We start from the raw sequence: 12,912 nt of genomic DNA, 5'->3' as shown, positions 1-12,912 counted from the left end.
GACTGAAAAATCTGTCCTGCGCAGAACTCTATTTTGTGTTTTACCAAGTCATGCATTGCTGGTATTAGTGTCTGGTGTGATGTGTGTGTGTGGGAGTGTGTGTGTGTGAGTGAATGAATGTGTGGGTCAGTCAGGTCAGGATGGCATCTTCTGGGAGGGCGGCAAGAACAATCATTCATTTGTGTCTACTGGTCTTCTTGTTAATTTGCACGTCAAGTCAATCTTGAGAGGAGAGTGGGCTGAGTGTGCAGACATGTGTATTAGCTGCTGAGAATGTCTCACACACAGTGTTTGTTGACAAGGGGAAGGTCTCCCTACTGGAGTGGGGGAGTGGAGAATAGTGCACAACTAATACAGTTACTAGACTAAAGTCAATCACACCACAAATTGCCTCAAAAAACATTTCTAGGGCGTCATACACTTCACTGATGCACTTCACTGATAGCAGCAGCAATAATTTATGCAAGTTGTGTGCATGTCACCATTCAGCATTGAGGGTACGCGAGCTGGGCAGAAGCACTTCCATAAAGCAATTCAAATTTACACAATTCTTAAAAGCAGCACTAAGGTGCCTTTATTATTTGTAGTAGACGCATAATAAGCTAGATTACTAATTATCTAATGTTTCTCACAACATCATTAATTAAAAAATAAACACCCATGAAGGGGGCGTTATCAATAACAGTGTCAATAGGAAAAGGAAAACGCAAAAGTAATGTAACGAATAAAGAAATAATGTAAGGGATTACATTTTTTTCACAGGAGCAAGTAATGTTTAATTTTTTATTACTTTGTTTGAGTAATGACCCCAACACTTATCACAAAACGTAACATTTTGCTGAATAAATGTATAATTTGTTTATAGTTCACAGATTTCAGAGCAAAAACATCCTTCATAAAAAAAAAAAGACATTAGCCTAATATTTCATAAAATCTACTTTGATCATTATACTTACATGACACTGTGATATCTGTGATAGTCAAATTCTGCTGACTTTGTTTGCCTTGCTGACGGATGTTTGAACGCAGTATTTCCATCATACGCTCCTCTGACACTTCAGGAAGAATCTCCAGCTCTTCAGCGGGAATATCAAACTGGACCCAGTGATAAGCCGTAATACCTTCGCTAAAATAAATACATCATGGGATTATCATAGTGGTGAGCATTATGTCATTATGAATCATTAAGCAAGTATACATTTCAAGTGTCATATTAGAGGTGCACTGAAAAAAGAACATTTTGTTAAAATTGTTTAATTGTAATGTGTAGGGCAGACCAGGCACAACTAGAAATACAATTCCAAGGAATAAGCAGTGCATGAAAATGCAAAAAATGTAAAATGTAAAATTAGCCTGGCTAACGCCAAACCTCATCTCATTGAGATGGGGTCTGGGAACTACATGTACATTTTCTCGTATTTGAAACGTGGTTTGCGAATGCCCAGAGCCGTTTATTGGGCGCTACGAATGTCTATCAAATGCGTCTGTACGTAGCTCATAACCGCTTTGGTGTGTCGTCATTGTCTTGCTGTCCCCCCTCCGTTCTGTGATTGGTTTCTTCGTTGAGGTTAAAACGAAGTCCATGGAATCCAGGCTGCCTAGCAGCGTGAATAAAATTGCGCGCATAAGGCAGCATGGGGAAACCCAGGCTAATGTAAAATATCATATATAGTTAAAACAGATAATGCAAGCACAGAGATAGTTACTATGGTGTTGCATATGGCGTTATTTAGCTGCCTTAATTATGTGAGAGCATAAATAGTGAAAACAAGCGCAGATTCAGGAATCGAGAGCATAAATACATTAACTGAGGGGTGAAAAATCATCAGTCATCACCACTGTACAAATCGTATCGCTCACCGGCTCGGTCTTCTGCTCACTCCCGCTTTGAAACTTTCTACGCTCTCTGTGTATTTTTTCCAACCTGAAACACGTCATGGATTAAAGCTTGATCAGACGATTGATACCCATCAATCGATATGGCGAGTTCAAGTACACCAGATGCTTCTGCTTCACAAAAACAGGTGCTAGTGCTATTGATGTTAAGTTGAATTATATATTATTAAATACATTTAGTCACATTAGCAGTTTCAATTCGCAGTTCAATCGACACACAGGGTGATTGTCTGATGGACCCTTAATCCATGACGTGTTTCCGGTTGGAAAAAAATACACTGAAAGCGTAGAAGTTTCCAAGCGAGAGCGAGCAGAAGACTATGAAAATTCTGTTCGATTTTTGAGACAATGTTCATTAAATCGATTGTAAAATCGATTTTCCATGTCTAAAGACGTTTCCATTTTCAACGCCAAATATAGGCCAATCCACGGACAACTAACAGGCATTAGGACGAACGTAAAGAGGGTGCTTGAGACGCACAAGTCAGCAATATTTCTGATGATTTATTGGCGTAAAGTTTCGTGCACAATGACAAACTCGCATCCAAGAATTCAAGGATATTGTCGCACACAGGCAGAAGGTTGCGGTGCTCAACCTGTTGTTACTCTTCAGGCTACCATTTGGAGTTTACGAGATGGAAACGAAAGGGAAAGATTTAAGATGTTTAAGATGTCCATTTAAATTGTAGCCTGAACTCTTCCATGTTTTACATCCGAAATAGAAGAAATGTGAGGAGACTGCTATTAACTGTAAAGAATGCATCTGCAATGGAAACACGAAACACAATCGCGGGAAACACTGCTAAGGTTGAGCGATGTTAGATCAAAAGCAGCAAATGTGCATCTTGTCTGCTGAAGTCGTTCATTTTTCACACAAGATAAATAGAGTAGTGCAAGTAACAAACTCATTTAAATGTCAGTAATTGTAACTGCGTTACTTGATTTAAAAACATACTTCATTACATGCTTGTTACCACTAAAAGTAGTGGAATTACAGTAACTTGTTACTTTGTAATGCGTTACTCCCAACACTGGTCACCAGTGGTTCACCTCCTATCTCTCTGGAAGGACACAGTACGTACAAATGCTGAGTTGCAAGTCTGAGTGTAGTACTGTGACAAGAGGGGGTCTGTCTCTGTTGTTCATTATCCACCTCCTCCCCAGGGGCGGAGCTACGTGGTGGCCAGGGGGGGCCACGGCCACCACTGGTCAAAGCTTGGCCACCCTGCTGGCCCCCCCAGCTCCGTTCAGTGAAAAGTAAAAAAAAAAGATTGCTGCCGTTTTCAACGGTACTTTGAAAGGAAGTGTAGCCTACGGTTCTAATCAAATCGTGAGTAGGCCTAGTGCAGCAGCAGCAGGGGACAATTCAAGTCATCTGTTAAAAACACTTGACAGTAGACTACTACTTACTTAACCTCAGTGACAACAGGTGAGTTGATGATGACTTGGAACATTAATGTTAATAAAATGTTAAAATGTGACACGAATCATAGCAAAGTGAGCTGCGTTGGGCTGTTCTTGTTAGGTAGGCTCTGACATTGACGTGTGAGGCTGATCAAAAATAAGCGGATGCCCGCGGTAACGCTGTTACAAACATATTTTGATAATATTCGGGTGAAATGCAAGCATATTAGGCACATATCTCCGGATGGCTCCAATAAAAGTAGGCTAATAGTGTCTAGCCTAGGCTACTTTATAAAAACATAATTTGCTGACTGCGTGTGGTTCTTGCCATAGCTGGTCAGGCAGAGCAGGCTGCTGCGTTGCCTGAGTTCTTTGTTAGCCTACATTGCTCCGGTAATTGCAACGAGATGAAACCTTAACTGCGTGACAGAGCAGAAGTGGGGCTTTCCAACGAGACTAAACACTTGTCTGTGCGATCAAGTATGAAAATACAAAAAATCATGAAATTAAATCAAATTGCATCATATTTAGTTCACCTGCGCACCCACACTCTCGTTTGAATTAGGCTACTCGCGAACCCGTGATCGCATAGATATGGCATATCAGAAGAAAGAGGAGGCACAGGGCTATCCATTGGTACCAAGTATATCAATCCTTCTGGGCTTTAAAAACAGACAACGTGACTGAAAAATAACATCATGTACAAAAACCAACGCTGCACAGCCATTACTCTCGTTTGAATTAGGCCCTACTTACGAACCCGTGATCGGATAGATATGCCACGCATGTCAGATGAAAGAGGAGACACAGAGCTATCATTTGATACCAAGTACATCCTTCTGGGTTATAAAACAGACGAAGTGACATCAAAATAATAACTTCATATAGCTCGACTTACTTACCCCACGTTTTTGTGTGTTGTTGTGGTGGCAAAGCATGTTAATAATCCAACGCTATAATGTGTTTCTCTATGGCATAGCATGTTCATAATCCGGTTTTAAGATCCTAGCAAATTCCTACATGGCATCCAATTCAAGACTCACATTGCATCCCAATTTATTCGACAAAGAAACACCTTTTTCCCTTCACTTTGTTCATGGCTCATTGTTCTTGTTTGTGTATGGCACTTACAATGACCAGGATAAATGCTTCTAACTAAAGGTAGTGAAAAAGCCCTTAAAACAGTCTAGGGTTCTAAGGGTTAATGTCTTAATTCAGAGCCATGTTACTTACAGCCAAGTACTTGGAGTGGATAACAGAAAGAAATATAGTTTTGCCATCAGTATAAGATTAAATATCTGCATACCATATTTGTAGTATTTATTATTGTTCTTTGAGTTAACATCATTTGAATATGACTGATTAAGTAAGGTGCATTATCATAATGTACTTTTTATAGCATTGGCCTATTTATGGAAAATGTGTTGGAGTGGACAACAAACTGTTCAGGTTGTCTGTGAATGGACCTGTGTATCAGTGTTGGCTTTACACAATTTATTGCCATTATTAAAACAGGGTATCCTAATCTTCAAAACTTTTGAGTAGTTTTCATATTGTAGTTTTGATTCCCAAGTGCCACCCCAATAAAAAGTCTGGACCCAGCTGGCCCCCCCTATAAAATAATCCTGGCTACGCCCCTGCTCCTCCCATAAGCTCTACTTATCTACAAAATCCACTGCCACTCTTCCGTCAACTGTAATTACTCCCTGCCTCCATGACATAAACTTGTGGATGACACAAAACTACCTGAAGCTGAATAGCAGTAAAACTGAGCTGCTAGTAGTTGGCTCCAAATCAACTCTTGCTAAGATGGAACCTTTCACCCTTTCTGTAGATGACGGCACCATCCCTTGCTCCAACCAGGTCAAGAGTCTTGGTGTCATACTGGACAATACACTCTCATTTAGTGCGCACATAAACAGTATGTCTTGAAGTGCCTTTTTCCATCTAAGGAACATTGCATGGCTTCGCCCAGCGCTCACCCAGCAGAGTGAAGAAGTCCTTGTCAATGTGTATATGACATCCCACCTTGACTACTGTAATTCCATCTAGTCTGGAATCCCTAATAAGCTATTCCACCGGCTCCAGCACATTCAGAATTCTGCAGCGGGGATTATAACATGCTCCAAATCCACTAGCATGTAACAACATGTAACAACATTGCTTATGCAACTGCACTGGCTTCCAGTTGCCTACAGAATACGTTTCAAAGTCCTGCTCCTGGCATACAATGCCCTACACAATTATACCCCCACCTACCTCGCTGACCTCCTGGAAGTTTACACCATTGCCCGCTCACTGAGATCCTTCTCAGCAAGCCTACTGCATGACCCTAGTGTGAACCTCAGCACCCTGGGAGAGAGGGCTTTCAGCTACATCACCCCCAAGCTGTGGAATTCACTGCCATCGGACACTGTGACTCAATTACTGACTTTAAAAACAGACTTAAAACATATCTCTTTAAGATGGCTTATGGACTGACTGACTGACTTTTATTTTTATTTTTATGAGATGACTATAATTTTAATGACTTTTTTTGTTTGTGAAGTGACCTTGGGTGTCATGAAAGGCGCTTTAAATAAAATGTATTATTATTATTATTATTATTATAGTAGATTTTTGTCTGTTTTATTGCCGGAGTACACGAAACTTGGTGGGCATGTAGCCCCACAAGGATGACATGGTACCACTCCCCACCCCCGCTGGACTGGACCCCCCTAAAGGAAGGTAGGGTGGACAGTTTTCTGTGAAGATGTCAAGAACCGAGGCACAGATACACACCAGAGGAGGCTCCTTCATTGAGGAAAGGGAGGAACATCCTCCCTAACATTTCAGAGAAAAATAAAATATATATAAATTGAATTACTAATCTGATAAATTATTGTTAATATTACTATTTTTAGCACTTTGAATGAACAAAATCGTTCCCCTAGGTCAAAATGCCAACAGCACCCCCTATCGCAATTGAAAATTACTGTATGAAGGAGCTTCCTCCTCAAGCCCCTCATTGAAGTCCATTTTAAACGCCTCGGACCCTAGCGGCTCGTGAATCACGTCGTTTCCAATGGCCAAGGGAGGAAGCTCCTCCGTACAGTAATTTTCAATTGCGATAGGGGGTGCTGTTTTTAGCGGCAACGGTGGAAGAACGTTATCTGCAGTCATACAGCTAAGAATCTGTTGAACGGAAAGCTTGTTTTTTGCTTGTGAAATGAACAGTACAATGGAATCAGAGGACAATGTCCATCTTTTATACATTCAAATAGAGTGCGAAGGTTAGGATCAAAGCAGGAAGACCAGTTCCAAAAAAAGATGGTAAGGCTAGTGTTACGGCTACTGAATGCTACATAGTATGACAAATACTCATGGCTAACTGTAACGTTAGCACAGAAAACAATCAGCTATATAGTAGGGGGGCCTATGTGTCTAATTTGGGGGCCTGTGGGATTCGCATGTTAATTTTTGGAGACTATTATATCTTTGTTCTAGGTGTTCTTAAGAGTAAAAAAAAACATGTCTCCATTTTTTTTGAAGGTTTTGAAGGACCCAAATCAAAGGTCAAATTCAGAAAAGGTCAAATATGGTGTTTTGTCCATAAACCTCACATTGCTGGTATTATAGCATAGGGTTTGGTGCCTACAAGGTGTGCAAAAGTGGGCCACATAAACAATACAACATTATAAAACATTTTTAGGCTGATGATCTCTTTAACAAGAAATTGTGCCTAAAATTCTCGAAATTGTCCGCTAAAAAAATAATACTTTCTATATCAATACAATCAATTCATGCCTATTAGTGTTCTTGGGTGTAGGCCTAGCCTGCTCTGTCAGTTCTTGTCTACACCCATTCAGAGCACAAAGTGCAGAGATCTCTGTTAAATCAAGTTTAATAGACTTAATAGACTTTTACATAGTACCAGCTGAAGTCTGTAAGGCCTTCCGTAGCTTATATAAGTGTGATGAAAAGAAAGGGTAAAGGATCAGATAGACAAACAGACAGGTGTGTGTGTGTGTGTGTGTGTGTGTGTGTGTGTGTGTAAGAGAGAGAAAGAGAAAGTGAGACACTACCAGCATGGATGGATTATGAACTTTCAGGCCCCTGGGCCCAGATGTATTAAGGGCCACCCACTAATTGTTGCGGGGGACATTTAAACATTTTTATTTGATGTGATTTCCTATATTCTGGTGCATTTTGGGGATGGCCAATACTTTAATTCAATCAGATTCATAGCCTATATGTTGATATGATGTGTTGATATTGAGGCAATGATTCCATGCAATGGCTTGGGCCCCCTGACTCCTTGTCTCCCCTGGGCTTGGGCCCGGTAGGCCCATGCAGTAATCCATCCCTGACTACCATTGATAGTTGGCTGATGATAGCTGGCAGTGATAGAATTTAGAATATCGAATAACCTGAAGCACATAGTGCTCTGTTCTTCATGGTTGGTGATATTAGTGACCTTCTAGCCTTCTACATTTGAGCAAGAACATTTTCATAGTCCATGGTGGCACAGTCTAGTTAGGTTATATTCTGAGGTGTGTCTTTCTGTTAGTCAGGTGATGGCACACATATTCTAAAAGAAACAGATTTTGGGCTATGTATCCAGTGGCAGATATGTGTGGACTGGTGAATGAACCATCACTAGAGACATATGCCAAATTTCTTGTTTTTGTCCATGAGAGAGTATAGAGATGGGGATCACAGATCAGCCAACAATTACATTGTTACAGTGCAGTTATCTTACAAGAGAACAAAGCAGTTTGGCACAGGAACTGCTACAAATCCATCTGTAACAGTGAGCATCTGCAGCATGCTAAGATTCGCTACTAGAAATCATGTGAAGCAGGCAGGACTCAGTGTCTTCAGAAAAGACGTGGTAGACCATCTTCTGAACCTGCAGCAACAACTGCAACTGCATCAAGTCCATCTAGAGGGACTTTGTACACTTGTTCAGCAGCAGCTGCTGCCAGCATAGATAAGTGCTTCTTCTGTCAGAAGCAGACAAAAGAGCTTCTTCATGAGGTGTCCTCTTTCAATGCAGGCAACCAACCAAGAACTATAAGTAATATTTTGAAGTCAATGACTTTTAACAGGTAGCCAGTGTAAAGATGCTAGGATGGGGAAAATATGTTCATATTTTTTGTGTGTGTGAGCAGCTGCATTTTGAATAAACGGTTAGCTCTTTAGACAGGTATTATTACAGCCAGCATAATAGCATTGCAATAGCATTGCAATAGTCTATCCTTGAGATGACAAAATATTAATTTCTTGGCATCTGGTAAGGAGAAGGACTTCCTTATCTTTGAAATGTTCCTTAAATAATAAAATTAAGTTTTGGTGATCTGTTTTATGTGATTACTTAGTGCTAGGTCCTGGTCAATTATAACTCCCAGGTTTTTAACACTTGTGGATGAGGTCAGTGGAAGATCACTATATGTAGCCTGTGATGTGGATAGGATATCCCTCATCTTTTTGAACCTAAAACCATGACTTCTGTTTTATCTGAGTTCACAAGCAGGAAATTATTCGTCATCCATGTCTTTATAGCTCTTATGCATGTGTCAAGTTTGGCTAACGGGGTTAATTCATTAGGTTTTATGGAGAGGTATAGTTATGTATCATCTGCTAAACAACAAGGGGCCCCAGTACTGAGCCTTGAGGCACTCCATATTTTACCATAATCTGGGTAGATGGTTTATTATGGACCTGTACAAATTGTTGACGGTTAGGAAGGTATGATCTAAACCAAGCGAGTGCTGAGTCTTTGATGACTATCAAATTTTCAAGCCTAAGTAGTATGTCATGGTCTATGCTGTCAAAGGCAGCGCTGAGGTCCAGGAGGACCAGTATAGATACAAGGCTAGGTTTTTTGAGGGAGAGCTTAATAACAGATGTCTTAAACGACTGTGGTACATGCCCTGACAGAATTATTTATAATCTAGAGCAAAACATTATCCAGGAAGGGGAGACCAGTCTTAAGAAGGTGAGTACAAATAGGGTTTAGTTGTAGATTTTGATGAGGACATTGTGGAGGTGAGATCTAATATGTTGTGTATATGTAAATGAATTAAATGTTGTTTGAGGTCTCATCTGTGATTCAGTGATTTTGCTATCTTTCAGCAATGGACTATGTGTATTTGGTGAAACTGATTGGTTATTGATCTTATCTCTAATTGTTTGACATACAATCATAATACTGACATACAATCATACTGTTGAAAATAATAAAATAACTGTTTTGTGAACTTTATTCAACATAGCCAGTGATCAATATTTATGGTGTTAATTATAGTGAAATATACAATTTCACAAAAATAGGGTTAAAACAGGTAAAAAAAAATGGAGACATCATTTTTCTCCACATTCAATGACCTCTAAAGACAGTCCAACCACTCTCCAAAAATTAACATTTCAATCCCACAGAAACCACATAGGCCCCCTGACTACTGCTGGCCTGTCACAAACGTGGACAGTTCATTTGGTGATAAAACATTTTTGGATAGTTTTGCGTTGTTATAATCATCCAAGTTATGCCTTAACTAAACAATTGTTAAATAATGTTCTTGTTGTTAATATGTTCTTGTTACTAACTGTATCTTTGGATGGTAACATTGTTAATGAATGTTTCAGACCATGATGCATTCCTGTAATGATGTCTTCAATAACATTTGCCTTTCGAGTATAAATTCCCACTTAGCTTACAACCTGTCTTTAAATTATAGCGATTTGGCTTTAAAAACAATAGCATGTTACAAAAAACCACATTTAAGGTCTATTTTTAATGGTAAATAGTTACATGGTTTTATAAAACAAGTGTCTATTTTTAGTATTAAAGACTTTTCTGCAAATGTATTACATTGAGCAAAACCTCCATACTTTCCATAATTTTGCACATCTGGAAAACAGTATTTCATAACTAGACACCTTCCCTGACTTCCCAGACCTACATTTACATTTAGTTACATTTACATTTATTAATTAAGCACTATTGTCCAAAGTGACTTATTTAAATTATATTACAAAGTTCATTGTCCCTGGAGGAATTTGGGGTTAAGTGCCTTGCTCAAATGCACAATCATGGTGGAAGCCAAGAATTGAACCCACAACTTTTCTGACTGCTGCATGCTAGCCTAGCTCCTTAGGTCAGACCCCCCTGAGAATGTCAGAACAGCATTTATTGCACAACATTGCCAGTTAAAATGCTACATAATACATACTGCTGCTATAAATGTGTCTGGGTAGGCGGCCTACATACTCTATTATTCACATATGCCACTAACATCAATCAAGCGGACATTCCTTCCTCCGTTATTTTTTTAACCACCGGCCGCCACTGATACACACACATCACTTATGTTTTTCTTGGACAACAGCTGTAGTTGCATTTGGTATGATGTTGGCTTGAGAACGCCAAATCATATCATACAACAATGAGTTAAATTATTTGTGATCTGTAACACATTACAAAAGCACTACAATAATTACAAGACATTGTCTTACAATACCAGGAGAATTTGAGCCCTACCTGAAGGCTGTAATGATTGACTTGGTGAAGAACTTTGCAAGGATTGGGTCTTTCATGTATGTTTTCTCCAACTGAAAATGTAGATCACAAAAGAAATAAGAAACAATGACATACCATACCATTTTTTGCTGGAAGGTCTGTATGCTGCTACAATAATTATCACAACGCTATGGCATCAGATCATACTCCAACCCAACTCATATATTTATCAGGGTTCATAGTTATAAGCTTTAAAGTATATTTGATTAAATTGTGTGTTAAATAATATTTATAAGCCTCTAAAACTGTTACTGGGGAATTTCCCAATACTCTTTCAGTAAATATTGAAATAATAGACTGTTTGAATGAAATGTGTGCAGTGTCAAATGTTTTCAGTAAATTGTCACATGATCAGAGCTGTTAACTTCCTGGTTGCACCTTGAGAAGAGGATGACTGCTTCACAGCTCCCGAATAAAAGGTTTTTAAAGTATATTAAAATAAACATAGGAAAAATATTTTTGTACACATGGTCTTTAAGTTGTCTAGTTATGATATATACAGTTGTAATTATTCAAATGGTGTGTTTGCAGAATGAGTAAACATGTTAACGGTCACAATAGTGACCGGTGGGATACCTACACACACACATACACATACACACACACTCACACACAGATACACTCGCTCACACACACACACACACTCACACACATACACACAGATATACACACTCGCACACATACACACTCACACACATACACACATATACACTAACACTCACACATTTATTCTATGGTCTAATGACATAGAAAACATAATGAATTGCATCCACATAGCCTAAAACCACGTATTTCTTACAGTGACAGGCACTCAATTACACCTACACATCACCAATGTGCACTCAATTAGACCTACAGTACACACCACATTAAAGATAAGTGTAATAGTTTAAAAATCAATATGAAGTATTCAAATGACTAAATATGTTTAGCTACTAGTAATTATGTAGATTATAAAATACTATACATTATTAACTAAATACATTTTATATGAATTTCAAAATATATGAAATAGAAACATGACATAAGCCATCATTTTATGTGTGTGTATGTGTGTGTGGAGAGAGTCAAGCAGAATCTAGGACCTGGGGCACTGGTGTGAATGATCACACTACAGTATATTCAATATTACTGATGACGTCAAGGTGGTGGGGGCCCCCCAAATCAAATACATTTTTTAAAAAGTATCGAAGAAGTATTGAAATCGCAATTCTTGACTTGGTATCGGTATCGAAAATTAATTTTGGTATCGTGACAACACTATTGCACGCGGCATGCACTTTGCTCGCTGCTTTCACACACCCACCTGCAGATACACACTTTTGATCCCGTGAGGGAAATTTGGTCTCTGCATTTATCCCAATCTGTGAATTAGTGAAACACACTCAGCACACAGTGAGGTGAAGCACACACTAATCCCGGCGCAGTGAGCTACCTGCAACAACAGCGGCGCTCGGGGAGCAGTGAGGGGTTAGGTGCCTTGCTCAAGGGCACTTCAGCCGTTCCTACTGGTCGGGGTTCGAACCGGCAACCCTCCGGTTACAAGTCCGAAGCGCTAACCAGTAGGCCACAGCTGCCCCTAACATACATACACGCACACACACACATATATATACACACAGGGTAGGAATTTCACAGATTTTTGGAAATGGCGGAAATTTGTCCAATTGTCTATTCCATACGGTTCCTGAAACACGAGCAAAAACGTAAATTTGCTTATTATAGCGCCCCCTATGGACAGAATTCGGTTATTTCTTCTATCTGAGATCATGCACTGATTTGGGACCTAAGGTGAACATTTGGTGTCTGTACCTATTACAGTTATGGTTGCAGATACAGTTTTGTTGCAGAAACATAATTTCATGATAGGTTTAAAAATCACAACAAAAACAATAGGAGTCCCGCAGCTTCGCTGCTTGGACCCCTAAAAAAGACAAGGGGTGTCTACAGTATGTAGCTTTGCTTGGCTCCTAAAGGTGATGAATAATAAGTAAAGGTATAAGTACATGGGGTGGTCATGTTTTATGGTTTTGAGATGGTTGTTGACAACT

The 12,912-nt window shown here is 39.4% G+C and overlaps 1 protein-coding gene across 1 annotated transcript in view; it reads right to left on the bottom strand.

Annotated features, from left to right (window-relative positions):
- The window catches only part of st14 (ST14 transmembrane serine protease matriptase), a 229,476-nt gene that overhangs the window by 194,443 nt on the left and 22,121 nt on the right, over positions 1–12,912 (bottom strand). Inside the window, exons 4-5 of the mRNA XM_076281226.1 lie at positions 10,823–10,893; positions 957–1,126 (exon numbers count right to left, since the gene is read on the bottom strand). Coding sequence (XP_076137341.1) covers positions 957–1,126; positions 10,823–10,893 — 241 coding nt within the window. The remainder of the gene's footprint in view (positions 1–956; positions 1,127–10,822; positions 10,894–12,912) is intronic.

The sequence above is a fragment of the Alosa pseudoharengus genome, unplaced genomic scaffold (genome assembly GCF_046254945.1).
Source record: "Alosa pseudoharengus isolate Yale_2024_CS ecotype anadromous, Long Island Sound unplaced genomic scaffold, YU_APseudo_1.1 YU_APseudo_1.1_scf_12, whole genome shotgun sequence".
Classification (NCBI taxonomy): Eukaryota; Metazoa; Chordata; class Actinopteri; order Clupeiformes; family Clupeidae; genus Alosa; species Alosa pseudoharengus.
This window is presented reverse-complemented; position numbering and strand designations above follow the sequence as displayed.